General features: G+C 46.5%; 1 protein-coding gene across 3 annotated transcripts in view; it reads left to right on the top strand.

Annotated features, from left to right (window-relative positions):
- Positions 1-7983: 7983 nt before the first annotated feature.
- The window catches only part of LOC135900770 (optomotor-blind protein-like), a 115253-nt gene continuing 98658 nt past the window's right edge, over positions 7984-24578 (top strand). For all 3 annotated transcript variants that reach the window (XM_065430333.2, XM_065430334.1, XM_065430332.1), the window contains exon 1: positions 7984-8893. In XM_065430333.2, coding sequence (XP_065286405.1) covers positions 8487-8893 — 407 coding nt within the window. In that variant the 5' untranslated portion in view covers positions 7984-8486. The remainder of the gene's footprint in view (positions 8894-24578) is intronic.

Raw genomic sequence — 24578 nt, 5'->3', positions numbered from 1 at the left:
GCCAGAGAATTCGGCCTTTTCTGATGATCCACAGGTATAGTCAGCACCGCAAACGACGTCGTCCACAGCGCGGTCGAGATGCGTTGGATGCGCAGCATTTCTTATAAAGCCAGTTTGGATAATCTCCACCAAAACAGATCCGGCAGGAGTGACGGAGGAACTCCGTTAGCCCGGCACTTATGCTATATCTTTGTTTACGAATATAGAAGCCGAGGTTCTTTGGTCACGAATATAGGTCGATGGCTCCTTTCAGATAACATTTTCGAAGACGAAAAAAAAAAAGGAGTCTAACTATATTGGAATGAATACGGTATGCTTTTGACGAACCAATCACTACCTCTTTTCTGTTTCCTCTCCCCAAGAACTCAAACCGTCTCTTGCGCAGATCTGCACCACCGAGAAGTTACCACCAAATGCCCATTAATTTCGAACCCCATAGCACTTCTGGAAAGTATAGATGTGCCCTTCCGCTCAGGCAGGACAGATATCATCGACTCCGTTAAAATCGGCTGCGTCGCCTCCACATTTTTCCGATGACACACGGGCCTCACCGTGTCGCGAGGGTCTGCTACTGAATATGCATATGGCTCTTGTCCTCAGGCAGCCAGCTGGAACCTCAAAAAGCATGCAAGGCTCAGCCTTTTGTCCTGTCGTAAAATTTTCTTTTCATGTTTTCTTGTTTGCCGCCCTTGTAGAGCTCTGTGAACTGTTTGTTTGCTTTCTTCCTTTTCTCTTCTTTTTTTTTTCATCCTTTACATTCAAGTTTCTCTCATTTTCTTTTTCATGACTCCGGGTTGTCAACACTTGTACACTGTAAACAAAAACAAAGCGCAATGGGAGTATATAGACCGCTCGTCCAGTATCGCACTCCTGTTTCTGGGTTTTTTTTCATACTACGTACCAGTTGGGTAAAAATTTACTCCCGTGCCGACCGTGTTTTTTGCATGTAAGAACGGGGGTATTTTTTTTCATCCGCGTGAAGGTTGTTAGGGAGCATATAGTGGGATTTTTCCTGTTTTTTCACTCCCTTTGCAAAGTTATTGCTGCTATTCTTGAAAGTTATTTCTGAGAGCTCACCGGTTATGCCGCCAAGTGTAATGTTTTCGAGGATACGCCGCCTCGTATTGAATAGGTGGGACCATATTGCCTGGCAGCGTAGGAAACAAAGACGACTAAACGTCGCGATGACTGGCTTGCTACGACATGCTGGAGCTTCAGTGGAATTGAAACAGGCGTACTGGTTGCAAGCGCGCGTAAACAAATAAATGCGGCCATGCTCCGACAATTATATATTGTTCAGTCGTGCGCGCTCGAGCAAGCACTTATCCGTGCTGCCGTACGCACATCCCTTGGACACCCCTTTAAAGTCAACGCCGAAATATTCTGGCCGATGCAACGCCAGTCATGTTGTCCGATAGCGTGACCGTGCCTGTCGCCGAGTGTAGTCTTAACTGGAAGGAATGGAGCTTGTGAGGGCTTGCGGAGTATAAAGGTACTATTTACTCACGTGATCTGGAGCAACGTTCTAGTCGACGTTGTTCTAAACTCCCTGTAGATGGTTTCTATCCATGTGATCTAAGACTCTGTGCGTCGCAAATTCGGCGAATGACATCCTTTTACTACGTCCTTTACAGGTAGTACTGAAACGATGTAATGTAGCGCATTTTCCTCCAGCATGCCTGAGTAATTTTTTTAGTACAAGGGAGTTTTCAAAAGCGCACGAGCGGCGAAATCTCGGCTAATTTTTTTTGCTGACAGTGTATACTTACAATATACCTTCTGTACTTGCTTGCCAACTTTCTTGACCTCTTCCTCTGTTGCGTGTATACACGCTCTTTGGGTACATGTAGATGCCTGCGCGTCTCCTATAGTTTGCAATTTCCTACCATTAATGTTCCCGACTGCTTCCTCAAAATTAATGTCGTTCTACGCTTATCTCATTTCCACGGCGCGCCTGAGGAGGTTGCCGGTGGAGCCATCTTCTGACGTTCAGCTCGTGTCAGCAATCGATCTAAGTGGCTTTCAACAGTCACGAGAGCAACGGATAAAGCTTAAGCAGTTAGATTCGGAAAACAGTCACCAGTCGAGTCAATAAAGATTGCAGTCGCATTTTCGGTCTCTTTAGATATGACACAATGCACCTATGTGGTGGGACAAGTAATGGTAGAAGTACGGCACTCCTGCATAATACGGACTGCTGGTGACTGTAGCGAAGTGCGCGCGCACACACACACACCAATATATATATATATATATATATATATATATATATATATATATATATATATATATAGCGAAGGTACGTTTATGCCCTTCATTCTCTCTCCTTTTAAATCGGTGAATGGCCAGAAGCGAAAGACCATCTCTCTAAAGTTGCATTTTATTGAAAGCCTAAATAGGTGTAAATAGGTGTTACTTTGACTTGAACTTGCCAATTTAGAGTATGCATGCATATCATGGGATCCTTACACTAAATGAAATGTGGCGCGTCTTGAAAAAATACAAAGAAAGGCAGTTGAGTTTATATTTCATAAATTCGCAAGACAGGACTCTCCCTCTAAAATTATGACAGAAAATTCCACACTAACTCTTGAATCACGCCGAAAGCTGCTAAGGCTTGAATTCCTTTCCCTTCTTCTCAACAACAGGCTTGAAATGAAACCCTCGACTTACATAACGCCTGCAATAGCATGACACACAATACAGCATCATCCGGACTCACTAACACCCTATTGTGCTCGAACTGACACGTTTATATTTTCTTTTTTTCCCAGAACAATATCAGACTGGAACGACAGTTTACAGACACAGTGTGACTAAAAATTGTATAAATTTGCACTTACTTGGTCCTAATTTGTTCTCTTTTGTTTGTATGCATTCCATAGCCCCTCCGCTTCGACCGAAAGGTCTGCAGTATGTACCAAATAAATAAATAAATAAATAAATAAATAAATAAATAAATAAATAAATAAATATTAAGCTCTTATTAGACGGTATCTGGTATACGGAGCTCGCGTTGTACCTCGGTACCTGTCCACACACGCGTGAGCGATTGGTTGAGAACCTTTCGTCGAAGGGGGCTTTTCTGCAATAAGGGATTTAGCGAGGAGAAGCCCTCCTCTCGAATTCACTTCGTTCCGCTGGAAGGGTAAAAATACGATAAGTTTAATCCCCGCGGCCACATAAGACACACCCGCCGTGGTTGCTCAGTGGCTATGGTGTTAGGCTGCTGAGCACGAGTTCGCGGGATCGAATCCCGGCCGCGGCGGCCGCATTTCGATGGGGGCGAAATGCGAAAACACCCGTGTACTTAGATTTAGGTGCACGTTAAAGAACCCCTGGTGGTCAAAATTTCCGGAGTCCTCCACTACGGCGTGCCTCATAATCAGAAAGTGGTTTTGGCGCGTAAAACCCCATAATTTAATTTTAACATAAGACATGTAAACTTACGCGGTGGAACAGGCTACGCCGCTCAGGGATTCAGACTTCTCCGGGTATACACAGCCATCATTATTCTGACACTGCTAAGAGCCCTTTGTATGCGAACGACCAGCTTATTTGTTCCTGATGCTTAATTTCTGCTTTCAATGAGCAATAACTCATAACGCGCCATGTGCTGATGGAAACGTGCTAACGTTACGTCACTGCGTTATACCAGTTACAAAGGCAGCTGCTCATTATTCGAAAACTATTCGATATTCGATGCAGTCTCTTGAATTACAATTTGCACAGCCGTACGCTAATTGTAGTTGTCGCTTCGAGATACGGGATAGTTGCGCTAGAAAGATGGCGCTATCGAAGAAATTGCAGGGGTGAACGAGGTGCAGATCGGAGGCGAGGTTGTGTGAAACGCACGGAGGCGAGTGTAGAGCAACGCGATAATTGTCAGGGATCGAGTCACAGGCCATTCGGAGGAGGGTAAAGCAAGACTGTCAGAAGCATCCAGAAGTATAGTGCTCGAAGTTTTGAAGTATAGTGCTCGAAGTTACGGGTGCTCGAAGTTTCGAAACCCGTAACGCATTTCCCGGCTACGTCCTCGCACGGCACTGTGCATAAAATGACTTTTATTGCAGATTGCGCCTTCGTCTACATAGTAGCGTATTAGCTTATTCCGTTTGATCTTGACTGTGCTAATTAGGACAATGACAAATTGCGAATGAACAGACGAAGGCAAACGCTATAGCTTCCAACTATTCTTCTTTCACGCGTGAGTGTTTTTTTTTTTCTTCTTTAAACAACTGAGACATAGACATGTGTTCAATGAAATACAAACCTCTGGGGAAAATATAGAATGGTACAGTGCTCACGGAATGAAATGGGACACGGAGCATTTAGTAGAACCCTACATATGTGCAAAGTACGCGAGAGCACCATGTCATGTCACTAGGAATTTGGTCACCAAAAGTGACGATGATTCCGATGTAAGTGTACGCGCCAGAATTACGCCGATGCGACACGAAGTGCAGCCGGTTGAAACGAAAGTATGCGCATTACTTAGCCCTAAATTGACGCGTTTCATTCAGTGAGCACTGTACATGCATGTTTGCCCTTGCGTGTTGAGAGTGACTGAAGTGAGTGTAGAACGGTGTGTCGGAAGTCATGATGCCGAATGAGATCCGTTTCATATGTATTCTCTATGCAAATTGACGGTATTTCATAAGTGCTTAATGACACACGGGTGCAAGTTTCTATCACGCGCTCAGTGCGACGTATAGTTCAGATAAAGTTTCAAACTTATCTTTGCCATCCTTTTCTCTCTCGGTCAAAGGTTTGCTGCACAAACACGCGTATAAACGACTGAATGTCTTACTAAAGAACCCATGTATACTATTGTTTTACTTGACGAATTTTCGCGCAAAGAAGGGAAGTTGTGATTGGTATGTATAAATGGAACTGTGGTCGAGGAGCATACACTGTAAAACAATTTACACCCTTAAATGTGAAAAAGGGTGTAAATGTGTCTATAACACCCTTAAGGTGTTATCTATATAATGGAGACCCTAAGGGTGTGGGTTATAGACTTATTTACACCCTTTCTCACTTTTTAGGGCGTAAATTATTTTACAGTGTATATCGCAGCAACCAACATTCGCTTTTCATCGATGGACTCAAACGCGTGAAGAGCGGGACTCTCAGATATCGACGTACTCCACCGACGACAGTCAAAGTTGACCGTTTCTCATATTGCTCAATCGGCCCAAAGTGCGCAAGCCGACGCAATGAATCAGCGACAGCAAGAAATCAATGATTCCTGCACGTAGTTCGCTTCTCCTCTCGTAGATGGCTCCACGCGTCGCAGTGCTCGGCTCTCCCGTCCCAACCATTCCTGTGAGTCCCCTTTTAAATGCCTCATCGATTTCTCACCCCTCAGAAGTAGCGTTCGACTCTGGAAGGCAGTGCGCCGATTGAAGCCCTTAAATCGTCATCTTTGGAAGCGCTATATAGTTAAACATTTATTCGGCCAAGTTCATTCACGCCCGTGACGTATAATTATTCTAAACAAAACTAGTACGCATTTTGCCCATGTGAGTTTGCTCTAGGGATGACGTAGTTTCGCTCGGTTCGTTCCTTTTTTCTGTGCCTTTTCGTAGCTTTTCTTTTTCTCATTGTTATCAGTAAGATGAAAATTAGAAAAAGACATTTAGTCATTCTTGAATGACGCTTGCTATTGTGTCTTACAATTACGTTTTACAACGCTAACAACCGCTCTTTTTCACACAGCGGACATATAATGTGATAACGTGTTAGCGTGTTAATAACATTATTTCGTTCCCGAAACATGGTGAAAGAGCATATGTCAACGTGCTCCTTTTAGCCTCTGCGGGTGGTTCGTCGATAGAAACTGGGTCTGATGCCCGTGAAATGCCAAGCATGGCGTGCTAAAGTACTCGAATTCTTGCTTTAAGAAATAAAAGAAGGGGATTTTAGTGAACATGAAGCTTGCCATGTCCTATGTCCATATATAACCATGGACATAGCCTACGCATCCTACAAGCGAGCGCCTTAACATTAGGAAGACGCATAAAATTAAGTTAGATCCCTCTCTATTTCAAGAGCGCATTACACTACTAAAATGCCAGGTGTTTCTATCTCACCATTGACTGAGACTTCGGGTGGTGAAGCGGCATCCCAATTACTGCACCAGCAATCCGTCACGTAACGAATGTCAGTTGTGTTGGGCTAGCTAAAAGTACATGACAGTAAAGATTACGTTGTATGGCCATACTGTAAGCAAATGCTGAACCTGGAAAATTTACCAGCCTAAAGATTGCTCAAGTACGAGAAAACGCTGCACAATCTGCACCGCTTTTATTAAATTCGCTAAGACGCAGTTTTCCGCTAAATTCACTGCGAATAGAAATCTGCGAAAACAGCCCAACAATACAAACTTATTTAATAATCGGTATATCGCTTATTTATGCCATCTGTTTGGGCAGTGGGCATAAGCGATGTTGAATTTGTGCCATTTCGCATCTCAAAGCTGCACTTCAGAAGTGTACGCCGCAATGGAGACATGCCGATTCAGTTATGATCACGTGATGCATTTTCTAGAGTGCGCTCATATTTCTTTCGATGTTCTTTCGACGAATGCGTTCAACCTCGATCGAGTCGCGGCCACTGTGTGAGGCCAACAAGCGACATTACTGACAGACAGGCATGAAGGAGTGATTGCATACCTTTATTTGGCGGCTTCATAAAAAAATACGCGGTCACGGCGGTGAGCTGGAAAGCCACAGGCTCCTCAGACGCCATCATCATCCCGAAACAAATACGCGTCTGGTGGTGGCGTGCCGCCTACGGCGCACACGAAGGACGCACAGAAGGCGTTCGGCACGCAAGCGAGATACGTCATCTGGTTCGAGGAGTGCCTGCGACGGCGGCCAGTGGATATTTGTAAAGCTGGCGCGCTTCCCGAGTAGGCGTAGCAGGAAAGCGAGCCAACATCGGGCCACAGGATCGCCGCCACCCACCGCGAAAACAATGGACACAGCCAGCCCCGTGAGAGCGGCGAAGGAGAACTTGCGTCTTCGGATTGAGTGAAACAATGGGAAGGCAGTTCGAACGGAACAGCGAGGAGCGTACGGCGGGAGAGGAGGCGGCACCGTTACGAATCGCGTTTGCCGCCGAGCGCGTCGTTTTCCGACGCCGAGCCCGCCCGCTTCGCGGCGAACGAAGGACCATCAAACGATAACGTCGGAGAGCGCGCGCGCGCGCGTCGCGAAGTGGGTCACGCAAAATCGCCACTCACGATACGTGGATGAAGTAAGGTAGACGGGGGGTGAGGTGTTGTGCGGAGCTGCAGCGCACGCGAGTGGAGGCGAACGACGGCAAGGCCGAGAACAGCGGGAATGTCCAAACGCCGAAGCACGCCCAGGCGCGGTCACTGCACGAATAATCGCCGGCTCGACGAGAAAAGAGGCAACGCTTCCGGCGAGAGAACGGAGCCGCGACTGAAGGCGGCGGTGAGCGGCGGCGCTGCCGACGCCCCCGGATCGAGACGTCACGCGTGACGTAGTCCTTCAGGCACCGCCTACTACAAAGCCCCGCCTCTATCGAGGACGACGGCTGGTGGGGGAGAAGGGGCGCTGGGGGTGACGGCGGCGGCAGGTTTCGTGTCGACCGCGGCAGCTTTGCCTTCGAAAAACGCTCCGTTTTAGACCGCTCAAGAAAAAATTTCGAACGCATCAGTTTCGATCGGCTCTTGGCTCGGTGGGCCAAAGAGAAAGAAAGCGTATGGTAGACTCTTTGCCGTGTTTGCCCAGGTGTATACCTTCGGCAAGGACAACGTCGGTCTCTTTCGGGCTCTCTGTTCACTAAACGGCGTTGTAGGTTTGAAGATTGACAGAACGAAAATATTAAAGAATGGGAGAGAAGAAGGAGAAAAGAGTGCCGCTCTCAGCACAGCTGGCGTTGCCGCCTAGCTCTTGAGTGGCGCGGCGCGAGAGAGGCGAGGTGGCGTGAGGAGGGGGTGGCTGCCGCGGCGGCGTCGGAGGTGGCGGATTCGACGCCCCTCTCATTATCCGGGCCGGTCCGTTCTCCGGGGCCGGCGAATGGCGGCGTCTTCGGGGCCCACGTCACGGCCCCGGCGCCGCTATGGCGGCGCCGGCGGCGCCCCCGACGCGAGAATAGCTAATCACCACCGGCACCCCCCACCTTCCCGTCACTCTCGCACCGCGCTTCGGCCCCCCCGACTGCGCGCGTGAAGGCCCCCGGCGGCGCTCGGCTGTGTGCGTGCGTGCGTGCGCAGGGGGGCCCGTCATTTTCGCGCGGCGTAGGCACGCCTCCGGCCACCACAGCAGCAGCAGCAGCGTCCGCGCGTCGCGTCGGCATCGCTCTCTCACGCGCCTGTGCGAGTGTGTGCGTCTGTGTCGCGGCCGTGTCGCGCCTCCCGGCGCCCCCACAGAGCCGTGGCGGCTGAGCACGGTGACAGAGCGGCGGGCTGCCCCTCGCTGCCTCCTGCGCCGCCGCCGCTGCCGCCGCTGGAAATGCGCTCGTCGCCGGCCGAAGCCGCCGCTGCCGCAGCCGCCGCGATGGCGTTCCAACCGTTCCTGCGACCGACGCCGCCGGACTTCTCGGTGCACTCGTTGCTCAGCGGCGCCGCCAGTGCCCAGGCCGCGCCGTACTTCGCAGCGGCGGCCGCCGGATTTCCCGCCGCTGCGGCCGCGCTGTTCCCCAAGTTGCACCCGGGGCCGGGACCCCCGCCGCTGTCGGCCGAGGAGTTGCTCGCCGCGGCCGCGGCCCACCGCGGCGGACCTTTGTTGCGACCGCCCCCGGGGCTGGAGCCCGAAGACGATGGTGTGCAAGACGACCCTAAGGTGACGCTCGAGGCCAAGGACCTGTGGGAGAGGTTTCACACGTTCGGCACCGAGATGGTCATCACCAAGTCTGGCCGGTGAGATGACGACGCCCCCTATGTACCGGGTTGTTTTTACCCTTTTCGCTCTATGTGTGTGACGCCATCTGCCCCGAGTGTGTCTAGCAGTTTTGTTGCCCTGCGAGCACGCGTTGACAGTGTATGCCGACGGATTGACTGCTTTCGAAGTTTTGAGCTCAATCGTACTGTGAGGTTGGCATGAGAGTTCTACCGGAGTGTCTCAGGATGCCCGCTGTTCGAACAGGTGCATTCGCAATCTACATTGGTGCAGCTGAAAATGAGAAATTGAGACTGCATCTGGTACACGCGCCTTATGAATCACGACAATGTTAGAGCATGTATTGCCGCCTGTATTGGACACGACGCAACTACACAAATACGCAGGAAATTGCATCACAAGTACAATCTTACCAGAGCGACCACTGCCGCTGACTGTAAGTTACTTCGAGTTAACGCGACGCGCCCGTGTATTCGTGTGCTCGCGATAGAATGAAATATTCTATCTTGCATACCTCATGCGGTAAACCTCGCTACATATACGTATGTATGCGTTGGGTCGATCAGTGAGCATCATCCATGTGTGATGCGTTTTATACGTGCTGTGGCAGCAGTGTGTTGGTGAGCACAGAAAACTTCCGGTCATGCATTTTCGACATCAAACTAGTCAAAGAAAAAGAAGTATTGTGACTCATTATATTTTGCCATAGACACATTATTCTTGATATGTTCAGATATAGGGAACCGTGCCCCATGGGTCGAGCTCATGTATGCAGCTTAGCAGTAAAAAATCACTGATCGAACATCCTAACTGCACAGCAAAACGGCTGCTATAGCTGGAGAATTGTGTATATATACATGGGCTGTTGTGAATTGGTTTCGGAGGGACGGCTAAGCGGAAATCTTTCGTGAACTCCGTTTAAAAGGCTCTCATTGGACCACTCAGACACATGCACGGAATTGCAAACCTGCCGGCACCTTGTAGTCATTTACACTATATGGGAGAACGGTTTTGGTTTTCACGGTAAACTATCCATGCTTATCGCTATATAGTGTCGCTCCGCATAGACGAAGCACATCCACGTATTTATGGAATGGCGATGCACTATATAGCATCATATCGATTGTTATTTCGTTTTCCTGTAATTGTGTGCGCACCTGCTAATTCTTTGTACAGCTGCTTCAGCTTACGGCTGCATGGCCTGGTGCATGGAGCAGTATAAACTTGCATCGAAGGCTTTTTTTTTTTATTGAAGTGAAATGTTAGGAGAGGTTGGCGCCTTTATGGTGGCACCGGCTACTCCTTGTCACTTGGCAAACGAAACAAATTTACGTAAAAAGGGAGAATAGGGACACAAAATATAACACTCAGTAGAACACTGGGTGAATAAAAACTATACGGTCCAACAGTACATGAGTCGCAAAGTTCTGTGCATTAGTTCAGTCCACGTACACATATATAAAGTCAGCTGTTTTGAACAGCCAAAACACACAGCACATGTAATACACTGCAAGTACAGAACAGAATCATACATATCGCGTAAAAGTTGCGATCATCACATAAATCAATTATGGACCACGAACAACATTTATGTAACTCATTTAGCGTATTCGAATATCGGGTACCTAATATTTTCCGAAAATGTTGGTGTCCTCCAAAAACTTTTTCAGAGCAAGAAGTGCTCTTTTTTGAAGGCCCGCAGTTGGCCATGGGCCAAGTATCTTTTTAAGAGTGAATGGTCTTCTGTCTAATACACACAAATTAGCTTGCAGTACTGTTCTTTGTGTATCGTATTTCGTGCATTCGAGGAGAAGATGATGCACATCTTCGTCTGGGTGGCCACAAGAACACTGCGGACTAGAGACACGTTTTATTCAGCACAAGAAGTGTTTCGTAAATGCAGTACCAAGACGCAGTCGGCGTACCAATGTTTCAAATTTTCTGTTGTCTCTTAGAGTTTCCGGCATTGATAAGTTTATACATGGGTCTATAGAGTATAACTCCGAGTTTTTAGTTTGCTGATCAAACCAGGTAGTTTTACTGAGGCGACAAGAAATCTGTCTCAGGATCAGACGGACTTCACTACGCAATAGGGGAAGATTGGTTGTCTCTGCGTTATTGTGCGCTCGATTCGCAGCTGCGTCCGCTGCAGTATTACCGGGAATATTGCAGTGCCCAGGTATCCATTGAAATGCAATTACGTGGTTCATTGCGTTTGCTTTAGTAAGTTCTTTGAGCGTCTCATACAATAGCGAAGTGTTCAAAGAATTTTTCTTATTGCTCTGTAGTAATGTGAGAGCGGCTTGCGAATCGCTAAAGATAACCCATTTTTGCGAATGTTTTTCGGATGTTATGAAACGCAAAGCACACAGGATTGCAAATAGTTCTGCCACGGTGGAAGATGTCTCCCGGGATAATTTGAATGTTTGCTCTAGCGCTAAATGTGGAATGACGAATGCTGAAGTCGAGGAATTTTTATGACACGAACCATCTGTATAAACTTTGTTGTATAAGCTTTGTTGTGTGCATCAATGTGGAGTTCGTATTAAGAAAGATTTGCTACAGGAAGATGAAGCAGGGTATAGTGATGATTGTTGATTTCATAAACAGTGATTATAGATTGCATAAGACGGGACAGGTCTGTTTTCTTTAACATAGCCTTTTCGAGTTTCAACTGATGTTTCCTAAAGGCTGAATTCATACAACCATGACATACCTTCTAAATGGCCGCGAGCTCATGCTCTGGTGCTTGACTGATTGTTTCGGATAAGTTGTGACGACGATCTCCGACATCTTATTTTTGTGTTATCCATGTATAGCTGCCCGAACTACAGCCAAACGTGTAAACTCGGGAGACGCTTGCAATGACGTCAGCAGCTCCATGAAAGAGACGAGGAAAAAAACACTATTCTTCCGTGCCTCTGTAGGACGTCCTCGATACCGTGTCTCTTGCGTAATTCACCGATTCGATGGGGGCGTGTCACAATGTAACGTACACTCCCTGCTCACGGTGTTTATCGCAGTGTATGTCGCTCGGAGAGCTAATTTAACTCGTCCGTCACTTTGGCCATCAATGAACCACTGTTGAGTGGTACAAAAGACAACGCACATGAACATACTTGAAACTTTGGACATGGCATAAGCTTTATGTAAATTTATTTATTCCAGACGCAAGTGAACACCGTAATAGCCGCTGCACATAACTAAACCGGCAAGCTACATGCTGCGTATAGTCTTTGCTGCTTTTATGACGGGATATTAGATGGTTGTCTATAGAGAAGGCGAAATAGATACATATGTATACGTGCGGTCCCAGCGCATCATATTTCTTCTGATATGACGCATCGCTTCCTGTTTTACTTGTGTTCAGCGGTGCTAGAATACAAAGAATTCTGCGGGCTTTTGAGATCGAAACGCACTGCAGACAGCTGCACATTATACGTTCAAGCACCAAAATGTGTATCTCTTTTAGGTTATACGAAAGAGAGAGAGATCGTTATATATGTAATCATTAAAATTGTTGTCCCCGTTTTGAGCTGATTTATCTTAGTCGATCGTGCGCGTATCATGCAATAGCCGCAGACGAAAATGCAACGAATATATTAATTGTTGCTTATCATTTACTATATATATTTAAAAAAAAAGCGAGATAAATCTAGAAAGTCCCACCTTAAGGTGTCGTCTTTCTGTCAGTTGAAAGGGCACACACGTCTTTAAATTTCTTGGTTGATTCGTTTGAAAGAATTTGCAAAGTTTGGCGACTATCTTGTCACCGCCTTCTCCTCAAACAATCGATCGTTACGTGATGAAGAATGATAATAATAAGGTGATACGAGACTATTCCGGCAATAAAGTAGTTTTTTTTCAAACGTGCGTGGTCGTGGAGAGTCTGTTCAATAATAATAATAATAATAATAATAATAATAATAATAATAATAATAATAATAATAATAATAATAATGGAAGCATAGCAATAAATCGGCGCGTATTACATCAATTCCTGCGACTGGACACAAGTCATTTAGAATCAACAATAGAAGCTCAAAAGCCGGTAAACAATATTTTTCTTTTTCTCTCAATGCATTCAAGTAAACTAGCAGTTCAGAGATACGTACGCAAGAACAAAGTTCCAGCGCATTCAGAACAAGGCGTCAAAAGCGCAGGCAAGACATATGAACAAGCGAATATCAATATTAATGCCATATAGCGCGAACGTTATAAACAAAAAGAAATAGAAAAAGACATTGTTATTAATTCTCATGTACATAGTCGCTGTGATGTATAAATGTGAGAACGTACGTAATTGAATTGTTTTTCCATATTTCTTGTTTCTTGTTACCCAGAATATACAACAAGCTGCCGTGTGCTCAGTCCCACAACTTAGAAAGCAACTATAACACAGCACGAGAATTGTAGCCAGCATGTGTGCGGTAAATCTCACATACATACTATAACTAGTGCGAATACCTTTGAAACTACTATCATCGTAGCGTGCCGGCAACTTTTCTAAGCTGCGTGTAACTTCCAGGCTACATGCATGTAGTTGAAAACACGTCGACGATGCCGCTTCGTATGCATCCCGTTTTTGCCTCGAAGTGACTCAAAAATCTACTATATTTGTCATACCCTCAAGGTACATAGCTGTGCATCGCAGCTGGGAGGGGCGAAAAACGCAATGCAAGACTAAGAATACCGTATTGAAAACAGTAGCACGCAATAAGGAGGGGGAAAAGAAAAAGAAACGAAGAGAACGAACAGAAAAAGTCAGGTGATAGCACAAAAATAAATGCACAATTTGGTATCACAAGACGCAGCAATTTCTAAGCTAACAAACATGCTCTTTAACATAACGGGCACTGCACTGAACTAAGGTATATTTCAGTTTATTTTGACGCGTACCCTATATGTTATTTCGTGTAAATAATGCGCTTTACCACTCTATGCTTACTGATTCGTGTCCTTATTCAAGTGTGGCGTCGACTCTCGCACGTTCGTTCATATATATTGAAGACGATTTCCTTCAAGGAGTCAGAATACAGGACAACATTCCAGATGGTGTCATTCCCTCTAACCCCGTTTTCGTTCACCGCAGTGATGCTTATGTTTTGGTACACAACTCGTATTTCTTATGTATGCAGGCAGGAATACGAAGAGGTGCATTTCATCGAGCTTTTAGGTAAAAGCTCCGGCATACTCTCGGTCACCGAAATGTCATTCCTTGACATTGCCCACTGTCGTTTCTCGCTATATATAGGCAGGAGTATTTGCGCAGCAGGATAAACCACAGTTGTTTATATTGACGAGTTCTTAAGACACACCGCTCGTATCACGGCGGATTGCTCGAAGTATGCATAATTTATAAGCGTGGGAGGCACGTCGTTCCTTCGAAATACGTGCGCAAGCTTTCAGTTAAAGATCGCCGCGGTGGATCGTGTTTGTATACGACGTTACGCTGCTAAACATATACACGAGGTTGCGGGTTCGTGTTCCGTGACGGCAGCATTTCGATGGCGTAGCGCGGCATGCGAAAACTCTCGTGCATCGTGGCGTGGGTGCTCCACAAAGGACACCAGGTGGTTAAAACGTATCCGGAGCTTTTTACTATATCCTTTACTATATCCTTTACTATGTCCTTTACTAGCCCTTTACTACCGCGCGTCCCTCATAACTCAGTGTGTGTAGCTCCAGGGCGGTAAGCCCGGCGATTTAATTTTGAAGCTTTCCCCTATCACGCGTTCTTTTGAGATGCATCCGCCCGTTTTCAGGATTGCATAAGTATAGAAAAGGGTATAGACCTTACGATTCCTTCCCAGCACGCAGCGGCTTGATAAACGCCGCTGCTTTGGCAGCCTGTAACTTGTGCCGTTGTATATACGTGACACTGAGAGACGGGTTATACGCAGCTGTAAGCTTTAATTGGCTTGTGAGTTCTGCAGGCTGGCAGATTCAAAGATCCGTGACCTTAGGATGCCCTTTACCTTGTGCAAAACATTGCAGGGCCTGAGCAAATCATCGTTTCACGCTCCCTAAAGCTTGATCAGAGCGCAATAAAAAATAGAACAAAAAATTATTTATTTCACTGGGTTTTGGAGAAAAATCGTCTCGGCTCTCCGTTCGTATTAAGATGCGAAAACTGAGAATTGTATAGTTTACCTCGGAGGTAATTTTAGAACCACACGCGATATTGTACGAGATCAGTCGATATACTTTTTTTTTTGCCGATCTAGCTCCCGCATAATGTCCGCTCGTCGCTTTATAAGTCACTTGATGCGTCTGGCAACTGTGTCCTCAATGTTTTCATCCATATTGCATGCGCATATATAGATATATATCGTTGCCACTGAGGCAGCTGTAAATCTGCCAAAATGCCGAGGAAGAAAGTCAATCATTGTCGCAACTGTCCCTTTCGGTTTGATGTATCTGAGAACGACAGGGCACCCGGTCTGCTGTACTCACTATCAGTGCCGAACTGCCATTTTCTTGCAAACCCTGATGAAGGTCAATCCATTGGTCGAAACTGTTGAAATTAACTACTTGTTCTGTTTACCTTGTAGCATCGCTCAAGTTCCTTCCGTGACAGCCTGAAGAATTTCTCTTTACCCATATATATATATATATATATATATATATATATATATATATATATATATATATATATATATATATATATATATATATATATATAGAGAGAGAGAGAGAGAGAGAGAGAGAGAGAGAGAGGAACTGTTTGTTATTAGCCGGTGCTATTTGTTGATAACGTGTACATCATTACGGTTGCTTGGCATCTATTCTTGTTTAAACGCTTAGTTCCAGCGTGAGAGCTTCTTTGGGAATATCGCACCTTCGTGATACAAGAATGGTCTATATACATAGTCTTTAGCAAATGGTGATCGAGCAAATGGATGATGTGTGACGATGATAAACTAGCTGCGACAGCATGGCTGGAAGCGTCTGCGTTCATGTAAACCCCTTCGTCTATATACGAAGGGGTTGAGGTATACCGGTAATCGAGCGTGGAATGGCAACCTCTGTGGGAGGGGAGAGACGGAGAGGGAAAGGGATGCTTAATGAAAATTTGGCGATGTCAGCCTGTCTAACGGCCTATACCGTCTGTCCCAGCTAACGTTACCCAAGCTTCTCAACGAAACAACAACAAAACGATTTACAAAACACGGTGCAAGATATAATTACAAGATCACCCGCCGTGGTGGCTTAGCAGCTACGTTGTTGCGCTGCTAAGCACGACGAGGTCGCGGGATCGAATCACGGCCGCGGCGGCCGCATTTTGATGGGGGTGAAGTGCAAGAATGCCTGTGGTATACCACGCGTTAGGTGTACGTTGAAGGACCCCAGGTCGTCAAAATTAATCCGGAGTCTCCGCACTACGGCGTGCCTCAATCATATCGTGGTATTGGAACTTAAAACACCAGAATTTAATTAATTAATTATAAAGCCTATGATGCTCAGTTGCCACAGGTTGACGACCGAATACCGTATACCTCTTACGATTGTATACATATATATCTCGCACCGCGTGTTTTGTTAATCTTTATTATTAGTATTATTTTCATTGAACAGCTTGGCTAACGTTAAATGGGGCACCGTATATGGAATGATACTGTTATTGAACGAGAATTGTGACGTATATAAAACACAAACCACCATACGTTCACAGAGAGAGAGAGAGGGAGAGAGAGAGAGAGAAAGAGAGGGAAAGGAAATACAGGGAAGTTATCAGAGATTATCTCCGCTTGGCTACCCTGTATACTGGGGGTGTGGCAAAGGGACGCGATAGGTGAGAAAGAGTAAAAATTGTAAACGCCCCCTCCCCCTTCCCCCCCCGCGCCTCCCACACACACACATCCACACAGTAGAGTGCTGTTTCTGTGGGCATTGTCACGCAGTCCGCGAAGGCGTTCCTATATAGTGTTACACAGCGTCACCGTCCCATCCTACGTCGCACAATGTACAGTCGTAGTTTGTCACAAAGTTCCGTGTCATTTAAATAACGCAGCAGTGCCATCATAGCGGCTCGCGCTGATGTTTGCGTAGGCCAGTTTCCAAGGAAGTAGTTTTCCTATATTACGCGCTTCTCCAGTTGATATAGGGTGGCGGAGAGGGCTGCTCTTTGCGGTTTCAAACGAGCGCACCCACAAAGAAGGTGCGCGAGTGTTTCGTTGCGCCCACAGGAATCCACAAAGTGGGCTTCTGGCCATTCTCATAAAAAAAGGAGTACGCGCTAAAGCTATTCCCAAAGCTTTATTAATTAAAATTTGTAGCTCTGAAGAATACTATAGCGGCACCTTGTTCGTGTGCAAGGCGCAGGCGACGCTTTCCCAAGGGTCGAGCATGTCCCGCAACTCTAAGCTTCAGTCGTTGCGCATTATGTATGTATAGCCGCAACACAGAACGTGCTGAAAGTCCCCGGGAACATTGCACACTGAGCACATCGACCAGTACGTACACTAAATTTTTTTGCATTTTAAGGCGTCTTTGTTGGTTATAGTTGAGGTGTTTGTATCTTAAGGTAGAGGCCCCATTGAGCCTTATGCTGTAGCCGGATGCTTTTCTGTATTCTGATGCCTCTCGGCGTGCGATAGTCGGAGGACGGATCAAATTTACGGAAGGATTCTCCATATGCTCAAGGCTTGCCATCAGGTTCTTTGGAGAGATCTCTGTGATGCAGCGAACGCCAAGCGACACTTGATACCCTGCAGGGTCGCCGCGTCTTTTTCTCTCAAAGGCGGTGTCTGAATCGATGCCAGCGAACTGCTTGCTGTATGCGGCTCTGACACAGAGAGCAGCGTGAACGTTGCTTGTATACAACAATGTATAGGGCAAGCAACCACTGTCACGCAACATAACGCAACACAAACGGACAGCCTATATATGCGTACATCTCGTAGAAATAGCGAATCAAGGGGAAAAAAAATGTTGCATATGAAGTGACTGTATATACGATTCCGTCCGAGTCGTATCCATGTGAATGCGAGTCCAGCTTCTCCTCCACGAGTGTAATCGGAGATGAGGAGATCCTCACTACCTTTGATATCGTGAGTTTTGAGTTGGCTGGCCGCAGAGGTCGCGCAGTGCATTCCAAATGCTCTGACATATGAGAGTATATACCGTCACCACAACCAACGTTGCCCGATGCGAAGGGTGAATGCACATGGTATTTTAAACCTACAGCTCTGCATGCTTTAACGCTCTGTATTTCCCTCATTTATCTTCGGCGTCCTTAGAGGAAAGAATATATTTCCCTTATAGTAGTGTCTGTATAGCGGTTGAAGTTACCGGCCAAAACCATCAACTGTGGCAGCTCTCACAAGCGTTTCAGCATGTCTCTGAAGCTGAAGGACATGGCACATAATGGCCCTGTTTCGGCTGTGAGTCGTTGCAGTTCTATCGGTGGCGTCGTACACTTATAAACACGAACCGAGGGTTCCAGTTTGGCGTGTGGCAGCCTACATCATGCGTGTTGGCGGGGATTCTTGCTCGTATATAGAATGGATTCATATTGTATAACTAACTGGTCACGTGAACAGACCTTATACGCAGAGCTGGATTAGCAAACTAAAAGAACAACATCTGCAGAACATTTGTTTTTTTTCTTTTATGTGTTAAGTAGTCATGTGGGCGTGGGCACAAGTTCCCTTCGTCAGAGTGCTTTTATTAGAAACATTGCCTTATTAGTGCACCAGTTTCTTGCATCGACGCTCCCGTAATTTGCGCGGCAGGCCAAGAGGGCGGGTGTTTATTTGCCGGTTAGGGGTTCCGGTATAGTGCTAGTGCAGAGAACGCTTTATCACCCTGAGTTTACGCCTCACTGCAGCCAGCGCATGGGACTCAAAAACATTCTGTAGATCCAGCGCACATCTTGGGGCCTATATGTGAAGCGAAGCGTTAGTGAAGCGGTTTAGTCAATTTCTTCCTTTTCTTATCGTTTCCGTTATTTAAACTAAACAGAGCAAGGGGGATGCCGACCGCAGGCGCATCTATAGACCCTTGGAACACATGCCGGCAATTGCTTCGTCCGCGCGCCTCCTTCCAGAAGTGTTTTAAGAAACGGGAAAGCTACAGGTATCGAAGACATTGTAAAGATGGAACAAATTATAGCGGTCTTTACACAGTACTATTTCAAAAACAGTGAAAGTCTCAGCATTTTTGAATTATCGAGAAATAAGACAGGAAGTAATAAGAAAAAAAAAGATTAGCAGGCTGACAGAATAAATATAGCGGCAGATTTGTCGCGATTGTGATTACGATTTCTTAACTATAGGGTGCTACTGCGTGTGTGGATGGATAAAGTTCGCGCGTCGGTAACGTAAACTCTATATACAGAATGACAGCACTCCTGCGTAATCACACTACACGAGAGACGTGATTTGTTCATTTACGTAGAAAATAAGACAAGTCGACCATGTCGAAATTGTCATACAGAATGGTTGGAGAGAAGACAGCGCCGAAGAGATTATTTGAGTATGTTAAAGCTGATCGGATTAAAGTATAGGGAGCTGGCACGTTGAACAACACACACGCAAGAACGCACGCACGCACGCACACACACACACACAAACACACACACACACACGCGCGCGCGCGCGCACGCACGCACACACGCACGCACGCACACAAAAAAGAATCGGGCCCCTTCGTTAATCCCTGTTCTTCTCGTTCATTACATAACGAGGGTCTCGAATCCGGCAACATTGATGCCTTTAGGTAGCATGTGGGGATTTATTGACCAGTTGCCTTTACTCAGAGAGTTCACGTACACGTGACGCCTGCAGCAAAAAGGATGTTCCACATCCGCCGCTAAGGTTTGTGAGTGGTGGCGCTAGCTAACACTCCCTGTGTTAGTTCTAGCACATAAACATAAATATCCCAGAAAGTAGGTGGGAAAACGGCAGCGCTGTTGCTCAATTCGTAAGAGCATCGCACGCGTAATGCGAATGCGTGGGTTCGTATCCCACCTGCGACCAGTTGTTCTTTTCATCCACTTTCATTTACATTTATTTAACATTTCTTTAATTAAATTAAGAACTGTAGATAATTTCCCATATGCTGTCCTTGGCTGTCCGAACTATGATGCAACAAGGTTTAGAAATATGCGAATATCACGTACCTGGACAGAACCAAGGTAATGTTGTTTGCTGCAAAATTGCCGCGGGATTGGCCGCTCGAAGCACTTTGTTGACCTTATTGATTGATTGAGTGATGGTGATTGAATAATTATTTAATAATTAATTATGCTTGAATAATTGATTATTGATCTTATTATTGATTTTACAATTGATTGTTGATCTTATTCGTTTTCCTCGTCCTCTGTAGGTTATTAGTTGTATTATGTTCTTACTGTTACTCTTCATCATCTTTAGACTCCATGTCCTCGATGAACATCGGGATTTTTCGTAAATTATATTCTTGTCCCGTAACTAAGCAAACTAATATTTGAGTGGCCGCATAGGAGTACAAGAGCTCCAAAAAATTGAATACGCTTTCTTATTTGCCAATTTATCCGCACTTTTCCCCCTGTATGCCTGTATCTTTCGAATAGAGTCGCCTGTTACGATCCATCCAGACGAACCAAACTGCCAGTTAATTTGTGGTTTTCATTTTTATTTCCTTTACTTAATTTGCGTCTCTGGCTATGTAGAGATAACCGCAGCAGTACGTTCCTTTCATTCCTCACGGGCATTTCGAACTGTTGTTTTCAAGCTATCTTTCGCCTTCTATGCGCTTAGCCAACGCCGTTCCCATATATAGTCGGTACAGCAGCCGTCAGTGGCGCTCATAGTATACGCTTATCGCTATCAGCTCTGTTCCCTCCAAAAGGTTAGTTCAAAATCGCACCGACATTCTTCGTACGTTTTTTTTTCTTCTTTTTTTTTTCTTTTTAGTCCCTTGCCGCTGTTTAATCGCACCACGCATAAATGTGCCGCAGTACAAAAACGCGTGCCGTCTGACGTTCTCTGTGAAGGTGAACTGAAGGATTTTTCGAGCTGCGCGCGTGCGTGACATGAAAAATAAAACAAAAAAAACACGCAGAGAGACAGAAATATTGTGTCGTATATGGCGATCAGCGCGTCCGATGCATTTTCGTTGTGCAGCTATAGCTGTCAACTCGGCTAGGGAACATGGCTTCGTCACTAGAGATAGGCATGCTGCGCATGCGCAGTGCGAGAGAAGTGACGGAGAGGATGTGAAACAACGCTGAAATAACAAGCGGCTGAAAAAAAAAAAAAACGCGCGACGCACCTCGACTCGCTTGATGAATGTGGACGCGATCTCATTCAATGTTGCGCAAACAGAAGTCTGCGGCACCAATAGCCGGCCGTTTAGGACGTGTAAAGTCACGTCGTCCTGTTCAGCGCTGGCGTTAACACGTGCCAACGCCTATACAGCACGTGCCAACTCTCGAAGCGACGAAATCGTTCTATTCGCGTGTGAGCGCTGTCAGTATAGCTCACGCTTCGGTGGTCTTTTCGGAGCCTATAAGTCGTGACGCTGCTGCTTCTTCTAAAGGTATGACAACTGCCGCGGCGGTGCCTTCTGCATGGTTTGTGCCACGAGAAAGATTTGAATTGCGTGGGCCCCACGTGCCGTATTACATAATGTGGTTGTGTGACATTAGGCGGGATATTCCCTAGTTCGGCGTCTCTTTCAAAGCCGTTCGCTCCTATAGCTTTCCCTTTTCAATTTGCGTAAACGGGAGCAGGAGAGACGGGCAACTGGAGGAAGGGCGGTTAGCCACGTGTTGCTCTACCCATATCTTCTCGATTGCAGAACCTCTGTATGGACATTTGCTGATTCTTCGCGAATGGAGAACAATTACATGGCGCGGCACGTGTGACCAAGCCTCGGAGATCACCCCGCGCGCCTATGGGGGTGATCTCGGAGGCCATGGTGTGGCGTACTAGCTGCTCCTGATTCATACCAAGGTGCGCGCTGTAGTTATCGTCCCATCACCTGGTCGGGCGGCGAGATCAAAGCCTTTCGCTATCTTTCAAAGATCCGGGGACATTAATAAGCGCCCCCTGGTGGTCGGACAGATTTTATAAGCATCTTCTTTGGAACGGCATGGTGACTCGTATGTGGGATGCGCCTATACCGTGCCCCATCCCCCCCCCCCCCCCACAGTACACACACACGGTGCCCTCGCTCCCCACCTGGGGCGCTGATTGCAGGAGATAATGAATGAACTAGAACCAAGTGCCATGGGATAAGAGTGAAGCCAGAAAAAGTCGGCTCCACACGTGGTCATATCGCAGTAGGTTTCAGTGTCTGCCACCGCCGTGCTATGGCTAGCCGCGCTCAGCGCAGGCTCTTCCGAATAGCCAACAGTTGCGACGGCCACGTGCGAGTGCGCCACCGGCATGTTGCATCGAAGACGACAAGCGTACATCCGTTCCGAAGCATCAGCAGCCCGCGCCAGACGGTTACAGTGCGGTCAGCTGTAATTTCCTTGCACACCTCTTGTTTTGTTGCTTCTACTAAACAACCACTTAGATATATAAGCAACCGAAATTCGACAGGCATATCGGCAGAAAAAGTAGAGAGAGCGATTGTTCAAGCTCCCGTACAATTTCGGATCGATTGAAACCGGCCGGGACCCAGGCACAGTGCGCCGAGGCCGCCGAGTGCGGGGTACCGTTTTGGGCCGACTTTTGGAGCCACGTGAAGGGGGAAACGCGAGGGTATACAGTACATGGCCTCACGGCTTGCGTATGCTATAGCTGTTTGAGTTCGTGCTTTGAGGTGCCCGCATACGCAAGTTACAGTGCGTATGTACGTTCATTGCAACTTGTGCATACAAAGCATATTGTCACGCTGTGGAGAGGGTGAAGAACAAGGCTGTGCCAGAACTGTAAGACACGAAGCTATATCTCTTCACGGGGTGAACGTGAGACCGGGGAAACACGAGTGACACTCTGAATTGACAAGATTATTTCGCTATATAGGATCGGGGACAGCATTCAGGAAAGTTGTGGTACGTGTAGGCGCATCTTGCGACGAGCGAAATCTTTGTAACTGACGGTGTGCGTGCGTGTCGATATTACACGCACGTTGGTTGCTCAGCAATAGTAATGTGCTCTGTTATGGAACGCAAATTAGGTAGCCCACTTGAGGGTGGTGTTGAATACTTAAATTCCAAGAGGTGAAGAGCAAAGTTGAACGCGTGTGGATGTGCACCGGTCGGTTGTATATGTATACGGGTGATGTTTTGAGGCAATAATTACTACAGCTCCGCGGATGTGTCATGCACTGAATGCGAGGAATGATCAGATACTGGCGGAGGGCTTTTTCTTTGCTAGCCGGCGCGAATGAGCGTCTGTCGTCAAGGGATCGCTGACGTTGCATGACAGCGAGTATTCTTTTGCGAATGAGTTATTTCAACACAATTTCGCCTTTCTGAGTTCGCGCGCCGTGTGATATTCGCGCTTTCGTGATGTACCCAGCTCTTCAGTGACGCGAAGCTTCCTTCGCTTATAGCCCCACCGTGGTTTCCGCATCGGTCGGTCTGTCGATCGCTATCTCGCATGATACACACACTATAAAATAATTTACACCCTTAAAAGTGAAAAAGGGTGTAAATGTGTATATAACTCACACCATTGGGGTGTGATTTCTGCAACTAACACCCTAAGGGTGTGAGTTATAGACATATTTACATCCTTTTTTATTTTAAGGGTGTAAATTATTTTACAATGCACAGCTAACCGGCGCATACGTATATGAACTTGGCGTTGACCCACAGCAAAAGACCAGTGAGCCCACTTGTGTTCTGCGTAGTAACACGCTAAATCAGCGCGTAAGGCTTGCACATATAATATCGAATTATAGTAATCTCTAAAGTGCAGAGATCTCGCAATGAAATAGAGCATGATACTGTGCAGGTTCCCTGATTTTCTTATGTTTGGGCTGCGTATAACTAATTCCTGCACAGCGGGTTGTGCTTTATTGTATAAATTCTGGAGTTTTACGGGCCAGAAGCACGATCTCATTATGAGGCACGCCGTATAGTGAGGGACTACGGGCGTATTTCGATCACCTGAGGTTCTTTAACGTGCGCCCAATGCATGCTACACAAGCGTTTCTTTTTTTTTACATTTATATATAGCCCTTGCAACAATACGGTCGGGATGTGATCCCGCGACCTCGTGCTTAGCGACGCAACGCCCTATATAGCCACTAAGTAACTTACTGGATGCTCTTGCCTATATATAGGACTGAATTTTTCACCAATGATGTATCACGAGTTCCAGTGAGCGCACTTGTGTTCTGCGTAATCAAGCAATAAATAAATACACAGACTTATCTGGTCTCTCAGGTCTGTTTTGTGCAACTGTGACAGCTGCAGAGCCCTTCGTGTTAATCGAAAAAGTGTTACGAGCATCTCTATGCATACGTTGCGTAACATAGAAAGAAATAGAAACACCTGCCTCGGCAAACGTACATAGGGATCGCATGCGTGTGTTGATAATGCTGAAATTCCTCTCGCAATACCTCTGACGCGTTCCTTTTGCACTGGCTGGCCGTAGCGCCTATTGAGATATGTCCACTTGACTTGCGCCAACGCTCATGCCGCGTGTCACCTGCATTTGCTGTCTCTTGCGCGTCCATGGCATGAGATGGACGGGAACACCAGAGGCGTATACACACAATTCACTCCTTCCGCCGTTCACGCTGTCGCATTTCGAAGCT

The sequence above is a fragment of the Dermacentor albipictus genome, chromosome 2, assembly GCF_038994185.2.
Source record: "Dermacentor albipictus isolate Rhodes 1998 colony chromosome 2, USDA_Dalb.pri_finalv2, whole genome shotgun sequence".
Classification (NCBI taxonomy): domain Eukaryota; kingdom Metazoa; phylum Arthropoda; class Arachnida; order Ixodida; family Ixodidae; genus Dermacentor; species Dermacentor albipictus.
Note: the sequence above shows the minus strand (reverse complement) of the source record. Positions and strands in the feature narration are given on the sequence as shown.